Here is a 15,288-nt window from a genome sequence, read left to right on the forward strand (position 1 = left end):
TGGATGTGTACCGATTACGACAATCCTTTCAGCCATTGGCTCAAATTTGTGTCACTCAAACATTCTTCGCAGCGATTGGCTAGTGCTCCTGCTAATCTAACAAGGCTCGAAACCATTGGCGTTCTAGGGAGTAGATTGAGTATGCGCAATGGACACGCCCACTTTGACCGGTAGGCCTCGTGTTAAAATGACAATCCGCGGACTTTCTGAGCGGGACAGCCCTGCTTGTGCGTTACCTGCCCGGGGTGGCTCTGTTAGAGTTGCTCCCCGGAACGGATGAAGCCATCGACCCTGTAGTTCCATTGGATGTTTTGCGGCCACCGGGTCCAGGTTGCTGTCAGAAAGCATAACGATTCTTAAGTGCTGACACAAATTAAGTATTGAACAAATTTACGTGTATTTAAAAGTCTAGCCGTGTGGTAATGGCTAGCAGGTTTACTAGCACGTCACGTTAAATAAGAAAGTGGAAGCTTAATGGAGAACGACAACATCAAATCTAATATGAGTTTTAATATCCTCGATTGTATGATCAGTGCAGTTTTTAGATGTGGTACTCACGTTCTGTCGGCGAAAAGACATAACTAGCCGCTGAGTTGCCCGCTAAATTCCCCTTGTTGCCTGTGACAAGCTAGGAGGTGGACTAGCCTGCCCGCGGTGTTATTTTTGTTGTTTTTCCGCAGCGTTCTCAGATCCGCACGAGCGCGATCTCCGTTATAACCCGAAGCCCAGTTCAGCCCGATATTCTGTCACGAACAGGACACGAAGAGATAAGCCTTATTTTTTCTATTAAATATTACCGGCACCACGTCTCGCGAATTAGCCAGCGATAAACGCAAAGGCTGGTTTTTTCAAAAACCCTTGATAGCCATTGGACGACGGCGTAGAACGTAGCGTGATGACGCAATGGCGTACAAGACCCGCATCACGTCGACTGCCACACGTTAAGCGTGCTTTGCAAAAGAATCGTCCATATTAATAAGAGAAGTGCAGTAAAGTCAAATTTCTCAGTTCACTATCTATCTATCTATCTATCTATCTATCTATCTATCTATCTATCTATCTATCTATCTATCTATCACAAACACAACTCAAGACATATTGTTTCAGAATAATTATATTATATCATCATCATCATCATCATCATTTAATTCAATGTAGTACCTGAAACTCTAATTACACAGTGTGGGCAACAATGTCCACCTTAACACACGGTCCCAGCATAGACAGACAGAGCGAAGAGAAAAGAGAGAGAAGGCACGATAAGAGGTTTAAATAAAGGGTCAAATGGAGAGAAAACAAGTCATCACAAATGATCTGTAGGATCAAGAAGAGAACAAGTGAAAAAGCTGAGACAGAACCAGAGAAACAAAGCAGGAGAATACAGATGGAGGCACTGAACTGGACGGCAGACACCACAAAAAGACTGACCGAGGCACAAAATCAAGAATGACTGGCACAAAACAAGAGGGAATGACAATTAACAACACGAAAAGGCACAAGAAGAAAGGGGCTCTTTATCTATTTTTCCTTTTTCAAAAGTTTTCCTGGACTCTGTGGAAACCGAAGCACAGTTTGAAGGAGACAGCCGTGGGACAGAGTGAGGTTAGGAGAGATATAAAAAGGCACAAAAAATTAGAAACAGATTTTGGAGAACAAATATTATTCGTTCATATAATAAACAACAAAAATAAAGGCGTTTTGAAACAAACAAAAAATAATAATACTATTATTTGGACAATTGTTAAATTCATAATTATTATCATCATCATCAGTTATTATCATTTTTATATTCAATAACAATTTCTGTTTTAAATGAAGGACATTCTCTCTCCCTCCTCTGGACTCTAGCATAGAAATAAACGCACCAATAAAACCAAAGACTGTGAAGCTAAGAGGAAGGGTAGGATGTGAAGACAGAGAGGGAGAAAGAGAGAGCAGAGGAGCTGGGCAACAGATCAGGACTCTGAGGTAATAATGGAGTCTATGGAGATGTTTAATATGGTAATTAACCTTAAGAAGTAATACTAATGGACTTCAGAGGACTGGGCTTGAAAGTTTTTGGCAAAAATGGGACGTTGTTAAGCTCGAGGCAATGCCTGCTACTGAACTAGCAAAATCAGTACAATTGAAATAAACAGGATAAAAAGTTATTACTTTGTGACATTCGTAATTTGTCAGTGGCAGAACAAAAAGAAAACAGCTTAAACAGCTCCAGTAATGATTATAACACTACTAATAATAACAACAACAAGAGTGCTGGTGGGTAACAATCTCCTCTCACCTGAGGGAAAAAAGGAACTCCTTTTCTATAAGTGCGAAGGGTCAAAGAATACTAGACATCTAAATCAATAAGCGAGTCCGACACTGTAATGACTTGACATTGCGATGACGTGAAGGACTCTTCAAGAAATACGTTGCTAAATACAGGTCAGTGGCGGTGCTGACACTTTCGTACCTTCCTATGCAGCACCAGAGGAGGACCTTTCAAATTAGTACAAGCTGACCAACATTTTCACAATGCACTTCCAAATTAGTGTAGTACCGTTACTTAGTGTTTTAAAAAACATGTACCATCAGTATCATATATGCTTATGTGTTTGGGTGTCTCTCTCTCTCTTTCTCTCCATCTCTCTCTCGCACCATGAAAGCTGATGTTTAATAGTGTTAATAACTCGGTCGTGTGACCCATCGGTCAGTTCTTCCGCTGGAGAATACTGAAAACTGATTGTGAAGGGCTCTCCTCTTCCTCCTCCATCCCACCTCGTTGTTCTCCCCGTTTTAGAAGAAGGAGTACTGGTTGTCGATGGCTCTCGCTCGCCCTCCTTCTCTTTCCTCGCCCTCCACCCCTTCCAGCTGGAGGAGAGCCGGCTCCCGTTCCTCGCACTCTTCGGCCCCGCTGCTTGCTCCGGCGGCCTCCGTTTCGCTCCCTCGTTCCTGCGGCGGGGTTGGGGGCGGAGGGCGTCCGGGAGGCAGAGGGGGAGGAGGTGGCTGAGGAGGACTACGGGGTCTGCTGGTCAAGTCTGAGAACAGCAACAGAGAGGAGAACCAGTACAGGAGGTGAGAGGGATGACAATTTAATGTGTACAAGACAATAAGATGCAAGAAAATCTCAGCTGTGACACATGCTAGAATCGGTCAACACATTGCACACAGACTGTTCACACCCTGCCTCCACTAAACAGAGTCATCGATCGATTGCATTCTTTACATACGGACTCATTGAAACATCCCGAATCACGTTTATATGGAGACAGAGCTCACTGTCTACAAATGTGTGACATTTAATAAAGATTGCAATTAATGCAAGCTATAGTGAGCAAATGTTAAATGAATGTGTTACCCTGCGACACACATTTCAGGATGGATGTGTGCAACTGAAACCCAGCTGTGAATGAGGAAGTTAAGCAGACAGATGTGCACTGAAGTGAACGGATGACCTCTTGCTACCCCTTTTCTGTCTTATTCTAACAAGCTTCCTCTTCCTCACATCCTGTATTCCTCAAAATGTTTCCCACAATTTACTCTTTCATCAACTATAGCAGTTGCCATGAAATTAAAATGGACCCTATTTACATTCCTAATATGGTTTCCTCATCTTATTATGCAAATATAAAAAAACTGTTTTTATATTTGCATAATTTGGGGAAATGTAGTAGCTCTGTACATCGGAAATGATTTGCATGACGACACCCACTTTGATGATTCAGTCTAGTCTCCCCCCACATTTTCCTCATTAAATAAATTATTTCACTAGGAAATATACTAAAGTTATTTGGGGTCAGTAAGTTTTTATTTTTATTTTTTAAAGAAATTAGTAGTTTCAGTGAAGACATTAAATAAAAAGGTAAAAATGACGTTAAAAAGGTTTTAAATAATTGCCTTTTTTTTTTTTTTTTTTTTTTTTACTTTTTTTACTTTTTATGCATCAAAGAAATTTAAACAGTTCCCAGAAAATATGAAGCAGCACAGATGTTTTCAACATTGGTAATAATAATAAAATGTTTATTAAGCACCAAATTACCATTGAAAAATTATTTCTGAAGGATCATGTGAAACTGAAGCCTGTAATAATGATGCTGAAAATTCAGTTTTGCCATCAGAGCATTAACTTACATTTTTAAATATATTAAAATAGAAAACAGATATTTTAAATTGTAATATTTCACAATATTGCTGTTTTACTGTATTTTTGATCAAATAAATGCAGCCTTAGTAGTTATAAGTCTTGCTGACTCAAATATTTTGCACAGTAGTGTCATTTTATTAAAGTTTAATGGGCTATAACTGCCTAAGGTACAGTAATTTAGTTTTCAAATGATCATTTCCTTCCTGTAACTGACACTTAGAATTAAACAAGCTGATTTTAGTGCTGTACCTTTAATATTTTTATGTGTTTAATTTGCTAACCCCCATGTACCAGCATGATTTTATTTCCTTCTTTCAGACCTTCTCTGTCTAACTCTCTCTGTTGAATCTGGTCTCACTTACACACAGTCAGAGATGGGGGTTGATGGAGAGTCGGGGTGGCGCGTGGTGATGACATCACAGACTGTGGGGCGGCTGCCTGCCCTTTCCCGGCCTGCGAAGATGACCCAACGACAAACAACAACAGAAACAGCCAATCAGAGCTCTGATATGCACTATGGAGAAAGCCAGAGGCTGAAGCGGGGCGAGAGGAGGGAGATGAGCAGAGGTACACTATGAATTAGCGAGAGACCAGAGATCAATATGGTGATGGAAAGAACATAGATTCATGTTAGAAAGAAGAATGGAAGCTAGTAGAAGAATAGGAGAAAAGATGCACTGAAAGAGAAGTAAAGTTGTAGCATCTAGATGATATGAAGTGATGTAAAGGAAATACAGGACATGATGAGGAAATAGTAGGTAAGGTGAGCTGAGGAAATTTTTTGAACGTTACAAGTTTAGTCAGGTAACATGTCAGATCAAACACACAAAAATCAAATTAAGAGACAATCATTGTCAAAAAAAAAAGCAAAGCCATGCACAGCCAGCCAGCAGCAGACTCTGGCAGCAGCGATGGATCCGTGTGTGCGTGAGTAGTCGTAGCAGATGCTTGCACAATGTGTCCTTTCAAAAGCATGCCGTGACAGGAAGTGATCTCACACATGGGGTGATCCCACATTTAGTCATATCTCTGTGACAGGTGCAAACAACTCATGCAGTGGCCATGTTGTTTATGAATACACACATACACAAAAACACATATGATCACTCTCCAGATTCATCCCACTCACATGACACACGTAAGCTCGGTGCCAAAGACCGTATGTGTCGCTAAAATCTTCCCAGGATTCAAGACAATCAAACTGACAGGAGATGAATGACTTCTATGAAATCTTTCCTGTTGTTTCATGGGCCCACCAGGATCTCCCCCAAAACAGCTGTTTAACTCAACATTTATGTCTTTATTAGGGCTGTCAACTGATTAAAGTAATGTGATCAATCACTTTGTCATAGTTAGTGCAGTCATACTCTCCCTCACAAAAAGAATCAATATTTCTGAAATGGTATCAAAATGCCCAGGAAATGCAAACATATGATACAATAATTCAACAGTAAAACAACCTGAGTCATAGTTTATGGATGTCATGTCATGTGGTGTGAAGGTGCAGACTCGTGTATGGCTGTGTTTCACTCTTGGGTGATATTTCACTCCTTGAGTATCAGTAATAATTTACTTTCACCATACTTAGAATGCAAATGACTTTACCTTTGCAAAATATATCATCTGGGTTTCATTTATAGATGAATAATCTATAAAAAGGGGTTTTCTCCACCAGCTTTCTTTCAATCAGCTTTGAAGTTTCTGAGCTTTTTAAAAAAATCTCTCAGAACAGAAATATTAAATTGTCAAATTATATACATGCTAACAATTGCTTTAGAAAATTAACACTGCTATACATTTAATCACAAGTGTTATATTTAAAAAAAAAAACATGTATAATTCAGTGTATAAAATATGAATGTCAAATAAACTAATAAACATCTCATAAACAAAGTTTTGGATATATAGTCAATACATTTATATAATATTTTTATCCATTCAGCTGTTCTGAGGGAGATGCAAGTGGCACCTGTGATCACTTGATCATCTGTCTGTGCTCTCACTAATTATCTGTCATCTAAAAATGTAGCATTTCCCTCTGATCTATGCTCTTCTGTAAACCCTCATGCTTTAAAGTTGAGCCCAGCCTTCCATACCTGGTTGCCGGACATTCGTGGCCCCCACAAAGCTGATGAGGGTGACATCAGAGGCACCCCCAGACTCCAGGGGAATGGGGTGCACACGGAAATGCTCCAGCATGTCAAAAATGGACTGGAACCAGAGATGCTGCACACGACACTGTCCATCCTCGTTCAGGGAGAGACGCAAGTGCTGGGAGAAAGATGCCAGAGCAGAAGGAAGAGGTATTTATTCTATCAAGTGGTTTCGTAACACATACTAATACTCCTCTTCAGATGTACACTACCGCTCAAAAGTTTGAAATGAACAATTTTATTCAGAAAAAGATGCATTAAATTGTTGATATGGACTGGTGGATTTTCCCAACAATGATAACCGACTGAAAACATGAACATTAATAATCAGTAGACCACTATTAAACTGATAAACATGTCAGTGTCAGAGAAGACATATGTTACAATTTCTGTTTCAAATAAATGCAGTTTTTCTGAACTTTCTATTCATATTTCTTTTCTATACAATCCTGAAAAAAAAGTATTGGCGTCAAAAATATTAAGCAGTGTAACTGATCAAGCAAACTTTTTTCAAGACTGGTAAGAAGAAATGTTTCCTGAGCATCAAAAAAAGATATTAGAGTGATTTCTGAAAGTTCATGTATCTGGAGTAATGTCTGCTGAAAATTCTGCTCTGCCATCACTGAAGTTATTTACATATTTAAATGTACTTTAAATTGTAATTATATTTTATAATATCTTTCTTTTTGATCAAACAAATGCAGCATTGGTGAGCATAAAAGACTTTTATATATATAAAAAAAAGCAACTTACTAACTTCAAACTTTTAAATGGTAGTGTAAATAAACACCCCCAGTCGCATTTACCTTTGCTTTGCCCTGGAAGTTGAAGGTGAGGACATACTCCCCACGCCGTGTCTCACTCTGCCGCACAAGGAACACTCCATGGCTGGCCATGCCACCCGCCAGCACCAGCTGGGCCGCCTTAAGACGGGACAGTGTGCCGTGGAACCACTGACACTCACTCAGAGGATGTTCCACCGTCTCTGAAACAGAACCTTCAGAGAACAGGAAGGACCCTGTGGAAAACAAGGAACAAACTGAACACCTCTGATCTTGGTCTATGATAAGGGTAAGAGTTCATGTCAGTAGCTGGGATTCCATCCGTGTACACTATATGAAGATTGTTTGGGGACACCTGACCATTACACCAACAGGGACTTGGATACTGCATTCTAAATACACAGACATTAATATATGGCAGCTTATAATGGCCGTTTGTCCTTTTATCCAGTACAGCATTTGTGAGGTTGTTGACTTTACTGACTTCAATTGGGCTAAGGTCATGGCTCTGTGTAGGGGCCTAGCCTAATACCTCAAAAACAGCTCCGTAACATTATCCCTCCTCCAAACTTTACAGTTGGCACAATGTCAGTTGGCAGGTAGTGTTCAGGTACCGTCAGCTATCTGCCAGATCCAGACTTTGCCCATTAGATCGACAAACAGAGAAGCGTGATTCGTCACTCCACAGAACAGGTTTCCACTGCTCCAGACTCCAGTGTTAGCATGCTTTATGCCACTCTTGTACCTTCCTTGTACCTTCCTTGTGGCTAAAAATGATTTTCGATTTTGAGCCAACCACATAATTGATGATTTTGTTTAACATGTGGGACAGGGATTCTGCTTTATTTGCAAATTGTTTTCTCAATATTCCTCTTTTTCGCAGGAATTAAATAAGCAACTTCTGACTTCTGTGCCCTATTTAATCATGAAATGTTTACAAATGCTTTAAAATATTAACAGGATTAGAGTTACATAGATGTCATCGTGGTCTCTACTAAAATGTGTGTGTGTTTCTCACAGTACAGCACCTGTGGCATCAGGAGTTTCAGCAAAAGGTGTGCCAAGGCTAGCTCCGGATTCATCAAGAGGGGCACGGGGTGGCAACTCAGGAGGTAGAGGCTCCAGCTGGGGTGAACCACCAACTCCACCATAGCACACTATAGTGAAAACACATGTAATAACTCATATATCACCGTCTGTAGTTACTAATAAACATTTGTATTCATTTTTACTGTTAATGACTCTTAATGCCTGTTAATCACCAAATTGCTCCCGTCTATTTAAGGAGTTTGAGTTTTGTGGGCTGATCCTAGCACTGGCAAACATCATGTAAGAACATGTCCCATTACACATACTGTCCTGAATGCAGCCGACCACATCGTGGTGACATCATCTCCAAATGCTTACCTTGAGACAGGCGGTCGTTGAATTCTGGCATACCGCTGAGGTCGCTGAGAGCACTGCCACACACTCCCTCAACATCCTCTTGCTCACTGATGAGAAAAGGTCAAGGAGTACATTTGAGATCCTAGTTTTGATTGTCATACATGCAAGCAAACTACTAAGAATGATTTATAACCTTTCAATACACATTGTGCTTTCATTTTTTAATGATTCAAAACATGAAGACTTACCTCAAACAAATGGCGTTTCTGATGTCACCAAGCCAAGCTCTCATCTGAACCGCGTCTCTGGTCTCGATCACGTACTGTACCTGACCTTCCAACTGAGAAAACACAAAGAGATCAAATGTGTTCATTTTTTAATGATTTGGATCTTTGAGACGGGTGTTACAACACAGGATGTAACTGAATGCAAAGTGACGTGCAATCACAGTTTTGAATAAAATATTTAAAATTCACCAAAGATTTTTATTAGATTATATCTGTATAATATTTTTATATAATTTATTGCTTTTTAACCACAAAAAAAACTGTTTAATTTCTAAAGCAACATACATTTTTCATCCCGTAATTTATCTATACAACAAACTGAGAAGGGATGTTTAACAAAAGCAATTTAATGATCAACAAAGCTCATCAAACATGTCGCATTTGCATAATGAGACATCAGATGACAGTTTAGGCAACAACATCTTTATTACATATGTAAAGTAAAGTTAGGGTAGCTCATTATTGCAGATTTGATTAAGTACTAAAGACAAAAATAGAGGTGTGCTGACGTACCTGTAGAAGGAAGGTGTTCTCTTTGTCTGGCACCTCTATAGCTGTAGTGCTCCTCACATCAACAATCGAGCAGCATGGGGCGGTCAGTCTGGGCTTGGAGGACTAGAAGTATTCAAAAACATCAAAATACATAAATGATTTATAACAAACTTTAATAATACAAAAAACTAAATGAATATACATACACTACTCTTCAAAATTTTGGGGTCATGAAGATTTTTTACAAGAAATTAATATTTTATTCAGCAGGGATGCATTAAACTATTTATAACATTACAAAAGAACAAATAACTGCTTTTCTTCTGAACTTTGTATTCATTAAAGAATCCTGAAGAAATGTATCACAGTTTCAGCAACAAAATTAAGCAGCACAACCGTTTTCAACATTTATAATAATAATAAGAAATGTTTCTTTAGCAGCAAATCAGCATATTAGACTGATTTCTGAAGGATCATGTGACACTGAAGACTGGGAATGATTAGTATGAAAAAAAAATCTACTTTCCTATTGGAGGAATATGTTACACTTCAAAATATATTCAGATAGAAAACAATCTCTTTAAAATATAATATTTCACAATATTAATGTTTCACTATATTTTGGATCAAGTAAATGCAGCCTTGGTGAGCATTAGAGACTTCTTTCTAAAACATCACATCACCTCAAACTTATGAACGATGGTGGTGCATATATAAAATGTGTAAATCTATGTAAATACAAATTTCCACACAATTTACATAAGAGCAGAAATCATCTCACTCACCTTAGGTGGGATGTAAAACTCCAGGAAATACTCCAACCCTCCATCCCCTCCGTCCTTATCTCGTTCTTTTAGAACTAGACGGCACTTGTGCCAACGCATACCCCTTCCGTCTGCAGCTCCTCCCATGGCCGTGGGATGTCCTGCCGCTGTGCTGTCTGTGCCGTGGTGCAGCAGTCCAAAAGGAAATCCCAGGAAACCATGAGTGCTGGTAAACTCATCCAAAGATGAGCACACAGTCACACCACCCTCCCGTACCAGCCTGCCCATCTTCCTCGGGGCACCGATGCTGCTCGGTGGTAGCGCCGAGGGCGACACGGCTGAGGAAGGTGGCGCTGCGGCGGACAGAGTCGGCGGCGGTGAGCGGGACAGTCGCAGTTTCTCCAACCGGTGACTCCATTTCTCCTTCTCCCCATCGCCGTTGCTTCTCCGCCAGTCACGGGCCTCGGAGAACGAGAGAGAGGTGGCGCTACTGGAGGACGACGGGGGCAATGAAGAGGACGACGAGTGAGGGAGAGAGAGGGGAAGGGAGAGAGAGACAGGGATAGACGCGGGGACACCCTGCGAGGCGGAGTTCCTCTTGGCATCTTGCAAGCCTGTAGTGTAGCTGTAACTGGAAGGAAGCGGGGCAGAATTACCCGAGCTGCAGCTCTGAGGAGAGTCACTGGAGGAGCTGCGCCAGTGCAAGATGCCTCGCACGCTCCCTCGGACGCTGCGGCCCACGCTGCGCAAAGAGAACCGCTTTTTTAGTTTATTCTTAGAGTGACCCCCAATGGGTGTCCCATTGCCTTTTGACCCAGAGTTTGCTGATGGGCTAGAAGGGGTGGGGCTTGTTGGAGTCTGGCTGAGATCGGATCTTTCCAAGGTGGTATCACCCTCGCCCTCATTGTCCCTTTCTACTACGTCCGTCTCCACCTCCTCTCCGGCGACAGACCCCACCCAGCTGTCGTCTTCTTCTTCCAGGTCTTTGTATCCAGGTTGGTTATATTTGACCGCTATTCCCCTCTCCTCCCTCCGCCCATTATTCCCACCCATAGAGGAAGAGCATGACGAAGAGGAGGACGGTGGGAGAATCTGAGTATGAGCATACGAGTCCTGAAATGTTCCGGCACTCTGGAATTGCTCCGTGCCGCGGCCATCCTGGGTCGGGACAGGTTTGGGTGCAGCCCGCGTGTGAGAAGGCGGGCAAGGGGTGGCGGCTTCTGGCGGCAACAAGGACGGAGATGCTGCGTCCTCCTCCAGCGACGTCAGGTCGGGTTGGGCAACCCAGCTCACCGTTCCTTCCCTACCAACACCGGTCCCTTCGAGCTCGCTCTCGAAATGTCGAACGAATCTGTCAGTAAAGCGGCGGCAAAAAGCAGCTGCCGAATCAGGGGAGTAATGAGGGTTCTCCTGCAAGAAGGCCCGGAAATGCCGGGCGAAGTCACCGGCGGCTACTCGGGCGTGGAGCTCACAGAACTCGGTCCAGCTAAGGCAGGGAGACGGAGATGGTGTGGGTGTTTCAGATAACGATGACAAGGGCTGACTGGCAGGATTTGGAGGAGGCAGTGGTGGGGGTCTTGTGGAGAGGGGCAACAGTGATGGAGATGGAGGAGAAGGTGATGGAGACGGGGAGGGTGGAAGGGGAGACGAATTAGCCGCAGCCCGTGGACTGGGCGGGGTTAAGAGGGAGCCGTTCATGACTAACAATTAAGTGCCCAATTTAAGACCAACCGATCATCAGGGACATCAGGGTCTTTGTGATCTACGTGTGTTTGGGTGGCGCGCGATCTGCTCATCAGGCTACGGTTTTATAATAGACATGAATTTGGAAAACCTGACCAGAAAATGTGGCCTGAAAATGACTGATATTTGTTTTCCCCCATTTAAAGAAAATGATTTGACTTTGTAACGCCAGCGTCTGGTGCTCTAAAATAGTTCACATTCTACACAAAACGTATGTTCGGGGGATATCACTAAAACATGTCATGAGCAACAGGCTGAGCTGATGGAGGTTCTCAGGTGATCTCCGGTTTTAAGGCTCTGCGAGGATTCTGTGGTAGGGATTTGTGACCTAAAAGTCAAATATAGAGGGAAAAAAATAATAGACAAAATTAATACTGTTATTTAAAATAATAATAATAATAATAATAATAATTAATAATAAATAACAAAGCAGTCTTAACAAACACAATTCTTTTAAAACACAGAAATTATAACAACAGTACAGATATAGGGATAGTTCGCCCAAAAATTCAAATTGTCATATTTACTCTGTTCATAATACAGCGAGATGTTTAAGTCTAGATTTTGTTTTTTAAGCACAAAAGTGTCACATAAGGAAAACTGGCTTTTACAATTCCCACTAAGCATTTCATGAGCATTATCGATCTAAGCACAAGCTTTGCAATAATTGCAATGATGCACATGTGAAATGTACACTTTTTAAGTGTCATTCATGAAGGGTGTTGATGAGTTATGAGCCTCAAAACACCTGATATCTCAAGAACTTGCTGAGCGCTAATTTCTCGTTTATATTATCAAAGAGCCACATACAACCAAAAATGGACGCTTCTTGAGCATCTGAACCAAAACTTATCGAAACCGAGACATTGATATGAAACCAGTTAGGACAGTGTACATAAGCGGAAGACGCTGTAATGATGCTCATAAGCTCCGGTGATAACTCACCATCTTCAGGCCAGTGTGTAACGCGAGGCCGGTGCAGTTAGCTGGGAAGGAAAACACATAAAGCTTAAATGCATGTAATTTGCAGTTACAAATAAATTTAAGCGATATGGGAAATCATACAAGGCTTAACAACACGCTTCGGTTAACTAGCTGACTGAAATAAGTTTAAATTAATTGTCATAATACGCTCTCACGCTGATAATGTCAACACACCAAGCTAACTCGGGCTAGCCTGTTAACTTTAGCTCATGAAAACGCTGGCTGGTTTGCGAACGATCTCATGCAATAGAAACAAAATGTCAAATCAACTCACCTTTTTTGCACAAAACACGCAATTTGTTCGCTGGCGCGAGTGAAATCCGATAAAGTTTAAGTGCAAATGTATACTGAACAAGCCTGGTGCTAACTAGCTAGCCCAGCACTGCTAAAAGATGATCAAGTTTGAGCTGCTGGTCAGCTAGCTGGCTGTATTGCTAAGCAGGCAGTGTGTCTGCCAGTATTCAGATTAATATTCATTCCTCTCCGTCTAGCTGTACCCCGCTGATGTTAAACCTATTGATGAATCATAGGGTATCTATTTATTCATAAGGGTTTTGCAACTGCGCGTGCTGCAGGTATATGAATATTTCTCTGCCTGCTGTCCCAGTCAGTGTCTCGCGATACAGTGGGAGAGGGTGTAGGTTGGGGGACAGGGAGTGTTGGAGAAGGGGGATTTTCAATGGGACAAAAAAAAAATCTGAGGAAGAGGGATGTGCACTTTTTGGAGAAGCCACATTGGACAGTTGTGTGAAAAAGAGAAACAAGGATGGATGTTGCTCGGGCTGATGGCTGAGTCATATATGGAGGCTGTAACACACAGAACTTGAGATTTTTTCAGTAAGAGAAGCTGTGCTCACTGAAAGCTATTCAGAGGACTGAGAAAATGAGAAATGCTGTGTAAATTAATTAAAAACCCATGATATTTTCATAATTTACTTTTGTGTATCTGAGTAGCTACATAATTGTAGAAGATCAGATTTAATTTGACTCCAAAATCTACTTTTTATTTATTTATTTTTTTACCCCTATGGTGCTCCCACTCCCCCTTTTACATCCTGTATATTCAGAGGGTGTGTTTCTGTGTGCCCATGGAAAATTTGCAGGGAAACGTCAATAGAATATTCTGTTTATTTTTGTTTACATCAAAGAGGTAAGGAATTTGAGCTCTGAAGTGGAATAAAGCACAAATATCATTCATTAGACTTACGCTTAAAGTACACTTTCTTCTCCTCATACACAGCAAACATTGCAGTCTCCCGGCACAGTAGAAGAAAAAAGGCTATTTTCCCACAGAATATCATATTCTTTAGGTGTAGCTTATGATGATGAGCTGGTATTGTCATCAGAGATCAACAGGGCTCTGTGTCTTTAATGTGCATTCAATGTTAAATATAAAGATAATAGAATGTTTCTGCTATAGCAAAAGACTCATAGCATGTTTTTTTATATTTATGAGACCATCTGTAACATTTTCTTGATTATTGTTTCAACCCCTAAGTAGTCTCAACAGGAAGAATAACTATGTAAATGCATTCTTAAATACTATAATTACATTGTTAATTTTTTTTAAACCTGATTATTATTATTATTATTATTACTTACAAATCATTTTTGATAATTTTGGAAAATGTGTAGTTGGCTGCTTACTGTCTGTAAGCAGTAAATGTGCCTTTTGCTAATGTCCAGATCAAGAAAGATCCAGGACTGTAAAGAACATTGAAAAAGCATTTACATGCAACTGAGCATAGCTGTTATTAATCACCTTGGGTAGAACATTTATCTACTTGAAACTTATGAGGATTATTTGCAGTTAAAAATCAATAGATTTGTATAGTGCTGCAGAGTAGATCTTAAAGTACAAACACCCCCGTGGCAATTAAAACCTTTAGATTTCTTTAAGAAACTGAATTGAAATATTGTTGTCTGTAACCAGACATTCTTGATATGCCATTAACTGGCTGAAAGTTTGAAAACTGTATAAATATTTATCACACCATTTAAAATAGCTATCGAAAACCTTTGATTTACAAGGCAGTTATCGCTAATATAAAGCTAGCCATGCATGCAACTAGAAGTTGTGAAATTACAAGAAATCATATTTTCTAATGGATAAATGATCTCTTACGGTTTGAGAGGATATTTTCCCTCATGAACAGACAGGTGTATGTGACAAGATAAACAATTGTCTCTTCATGTGCATGTAGTGCCCTCTATTGACTACGGCTTAACAAAACAAGATATTTAACATTTAAGAATAAAATGACAAACTTTGCAAACAGTAGTTTTCATGAAAACATTTTACCTAAATTCATTTTTCTTGTAATAACGTCAGTGTTTCACCGGGAATGTGATTTATGAATATCAGTCATTCCAGGTATAGGCCTATCATTGATCGTATGCTCCGGATGATATGTAAATTAATTATACCTGGAAAATTAATTATGCTGGAAAAGCATAAAAATCCAGCAGGGGAACGGCAATCACAAACATAAAATATAATACAATGTTTTATTTAATTATTGTATAAAAAAAAGAAAGAAATAAAAAAGCGTTGTACGATTTACTGTCAGA

General features: G+C 40.5%; 2 protein-coding genes across 4 annotated transcripts in view; both read right to left on the minus strand.

The window, feature by feature from the left end:
* atxn2l (ataxin 2-like) overlaps positions 1-857 on the minus strand; it is a 12,560-nt gene extending 11,703 nt beyond the window's left edge. The window contains exons 1-2 of one of the 2 annotated variants that reach the window (XM_042727137.1): positions 559-857; positions 237-334 (exon numbers count right to left, since the gene is read on the minus strand). In XM_042727137.1, the coding sequence (XP_042583071.1) occupies positions 237-334; positions 559-579 (119 nt within the window). In that variant the 5' untranslated portion in view covers positions 580-857. The remainder of the gene's footprint in view (positions 1-236; positions 335-558) is intronic. The other variant, XM_042727143.1, reaches the window with a different exon arrangement.
* A 241-nt stretch (positions 858-1,098) lies between these two features.
* Positions 1,099-13,358, minus strand: LOC109048602 (SH2B adapter protein 1-like). 2 transcript variants are annotated; one of them, XM_042727168.1, is made up of 11 exons: positions 12,992-13,357; positions 12,679-12,719; positions 10,012-12,061; positions 9,248-9,349; positions 8,696-8,787; positions 8,469-8,554; positions 8,090-8,218; positions 7,086-7,297; positions 6,223-6,397; positions 4,489-4,579; positions 2,672-3,020 (listed from the first exon to the last, which is right to left on the minus strand). In XM_042727168.1, the coding sequence occupies exons 3-11, from the start codon at positions 11,686-11,688 to the stop codon at positions 2,999-3,001; spliced, it is 2,586 nt and encodes an 861-aa protein (XP_042583102.1). In that variant the 5' UTR covers positions 11,689-12,061; positions 12,679-12,719; positions 12,992-13,357; the 3' UTR covers positions 2,672-2,998. The 2 variants fall into 2 exon arrangements, with proteins under 2 accessions (XP_042583097.1, XP_042583102.1); XM_042727163.1 differs by lacking the exon at positions 4,489-4,579 and having other exon boundaries at positions 1,099-3,020; positions 12,992-13,358.
* Between the last annotated feature and the right edge of the window lie 1,930 nt (positions 13,359-15,288).

The sequence above is a fragment of the Cyprinus carpio genome, chromosome A3 (assembly GCF_018340385.1).
Source record: "Cyprinus carpio isolate SPL01 chromosome A3, ASM1834038v1, whole genome shotgun sequence".
Taxonomy (NCBI): Eukaryota; Metazoa; Chordata; class Actinopteri; order Cypriniformes; family Cyprinidae; genus Cyprinus; species Cyprinus carpio.

What these genes read in the sequence shown, in the direction of transcription:
- LOC109048602 (XM_042727163.1), bottom strand. Translation starts at nt 11,688, where the DNA reads ATGAACGGCTCCCTCTTAACCCCGCCCAGTCCACGGGCTGCGGCTAAT. An exon ending in TGAAACTCCTGATGCCACAG is followed by an intron (nt 7,298 to 8,089) that starts GTGCTGTACTGT and finishes TGTTTTCCACAG; the next exon opens with GGTCCTTCCTGTTCTCTGAA. An exon ending in ACTTCCAGGGCAAAGCAAAG is followed by an intron (nt 6,398 to 7,085) that starts GTAAATGCGACT and finishes TCTTTCTCCCAG; the next exon opens with CACTTGCGTCTCTCCCTGAA.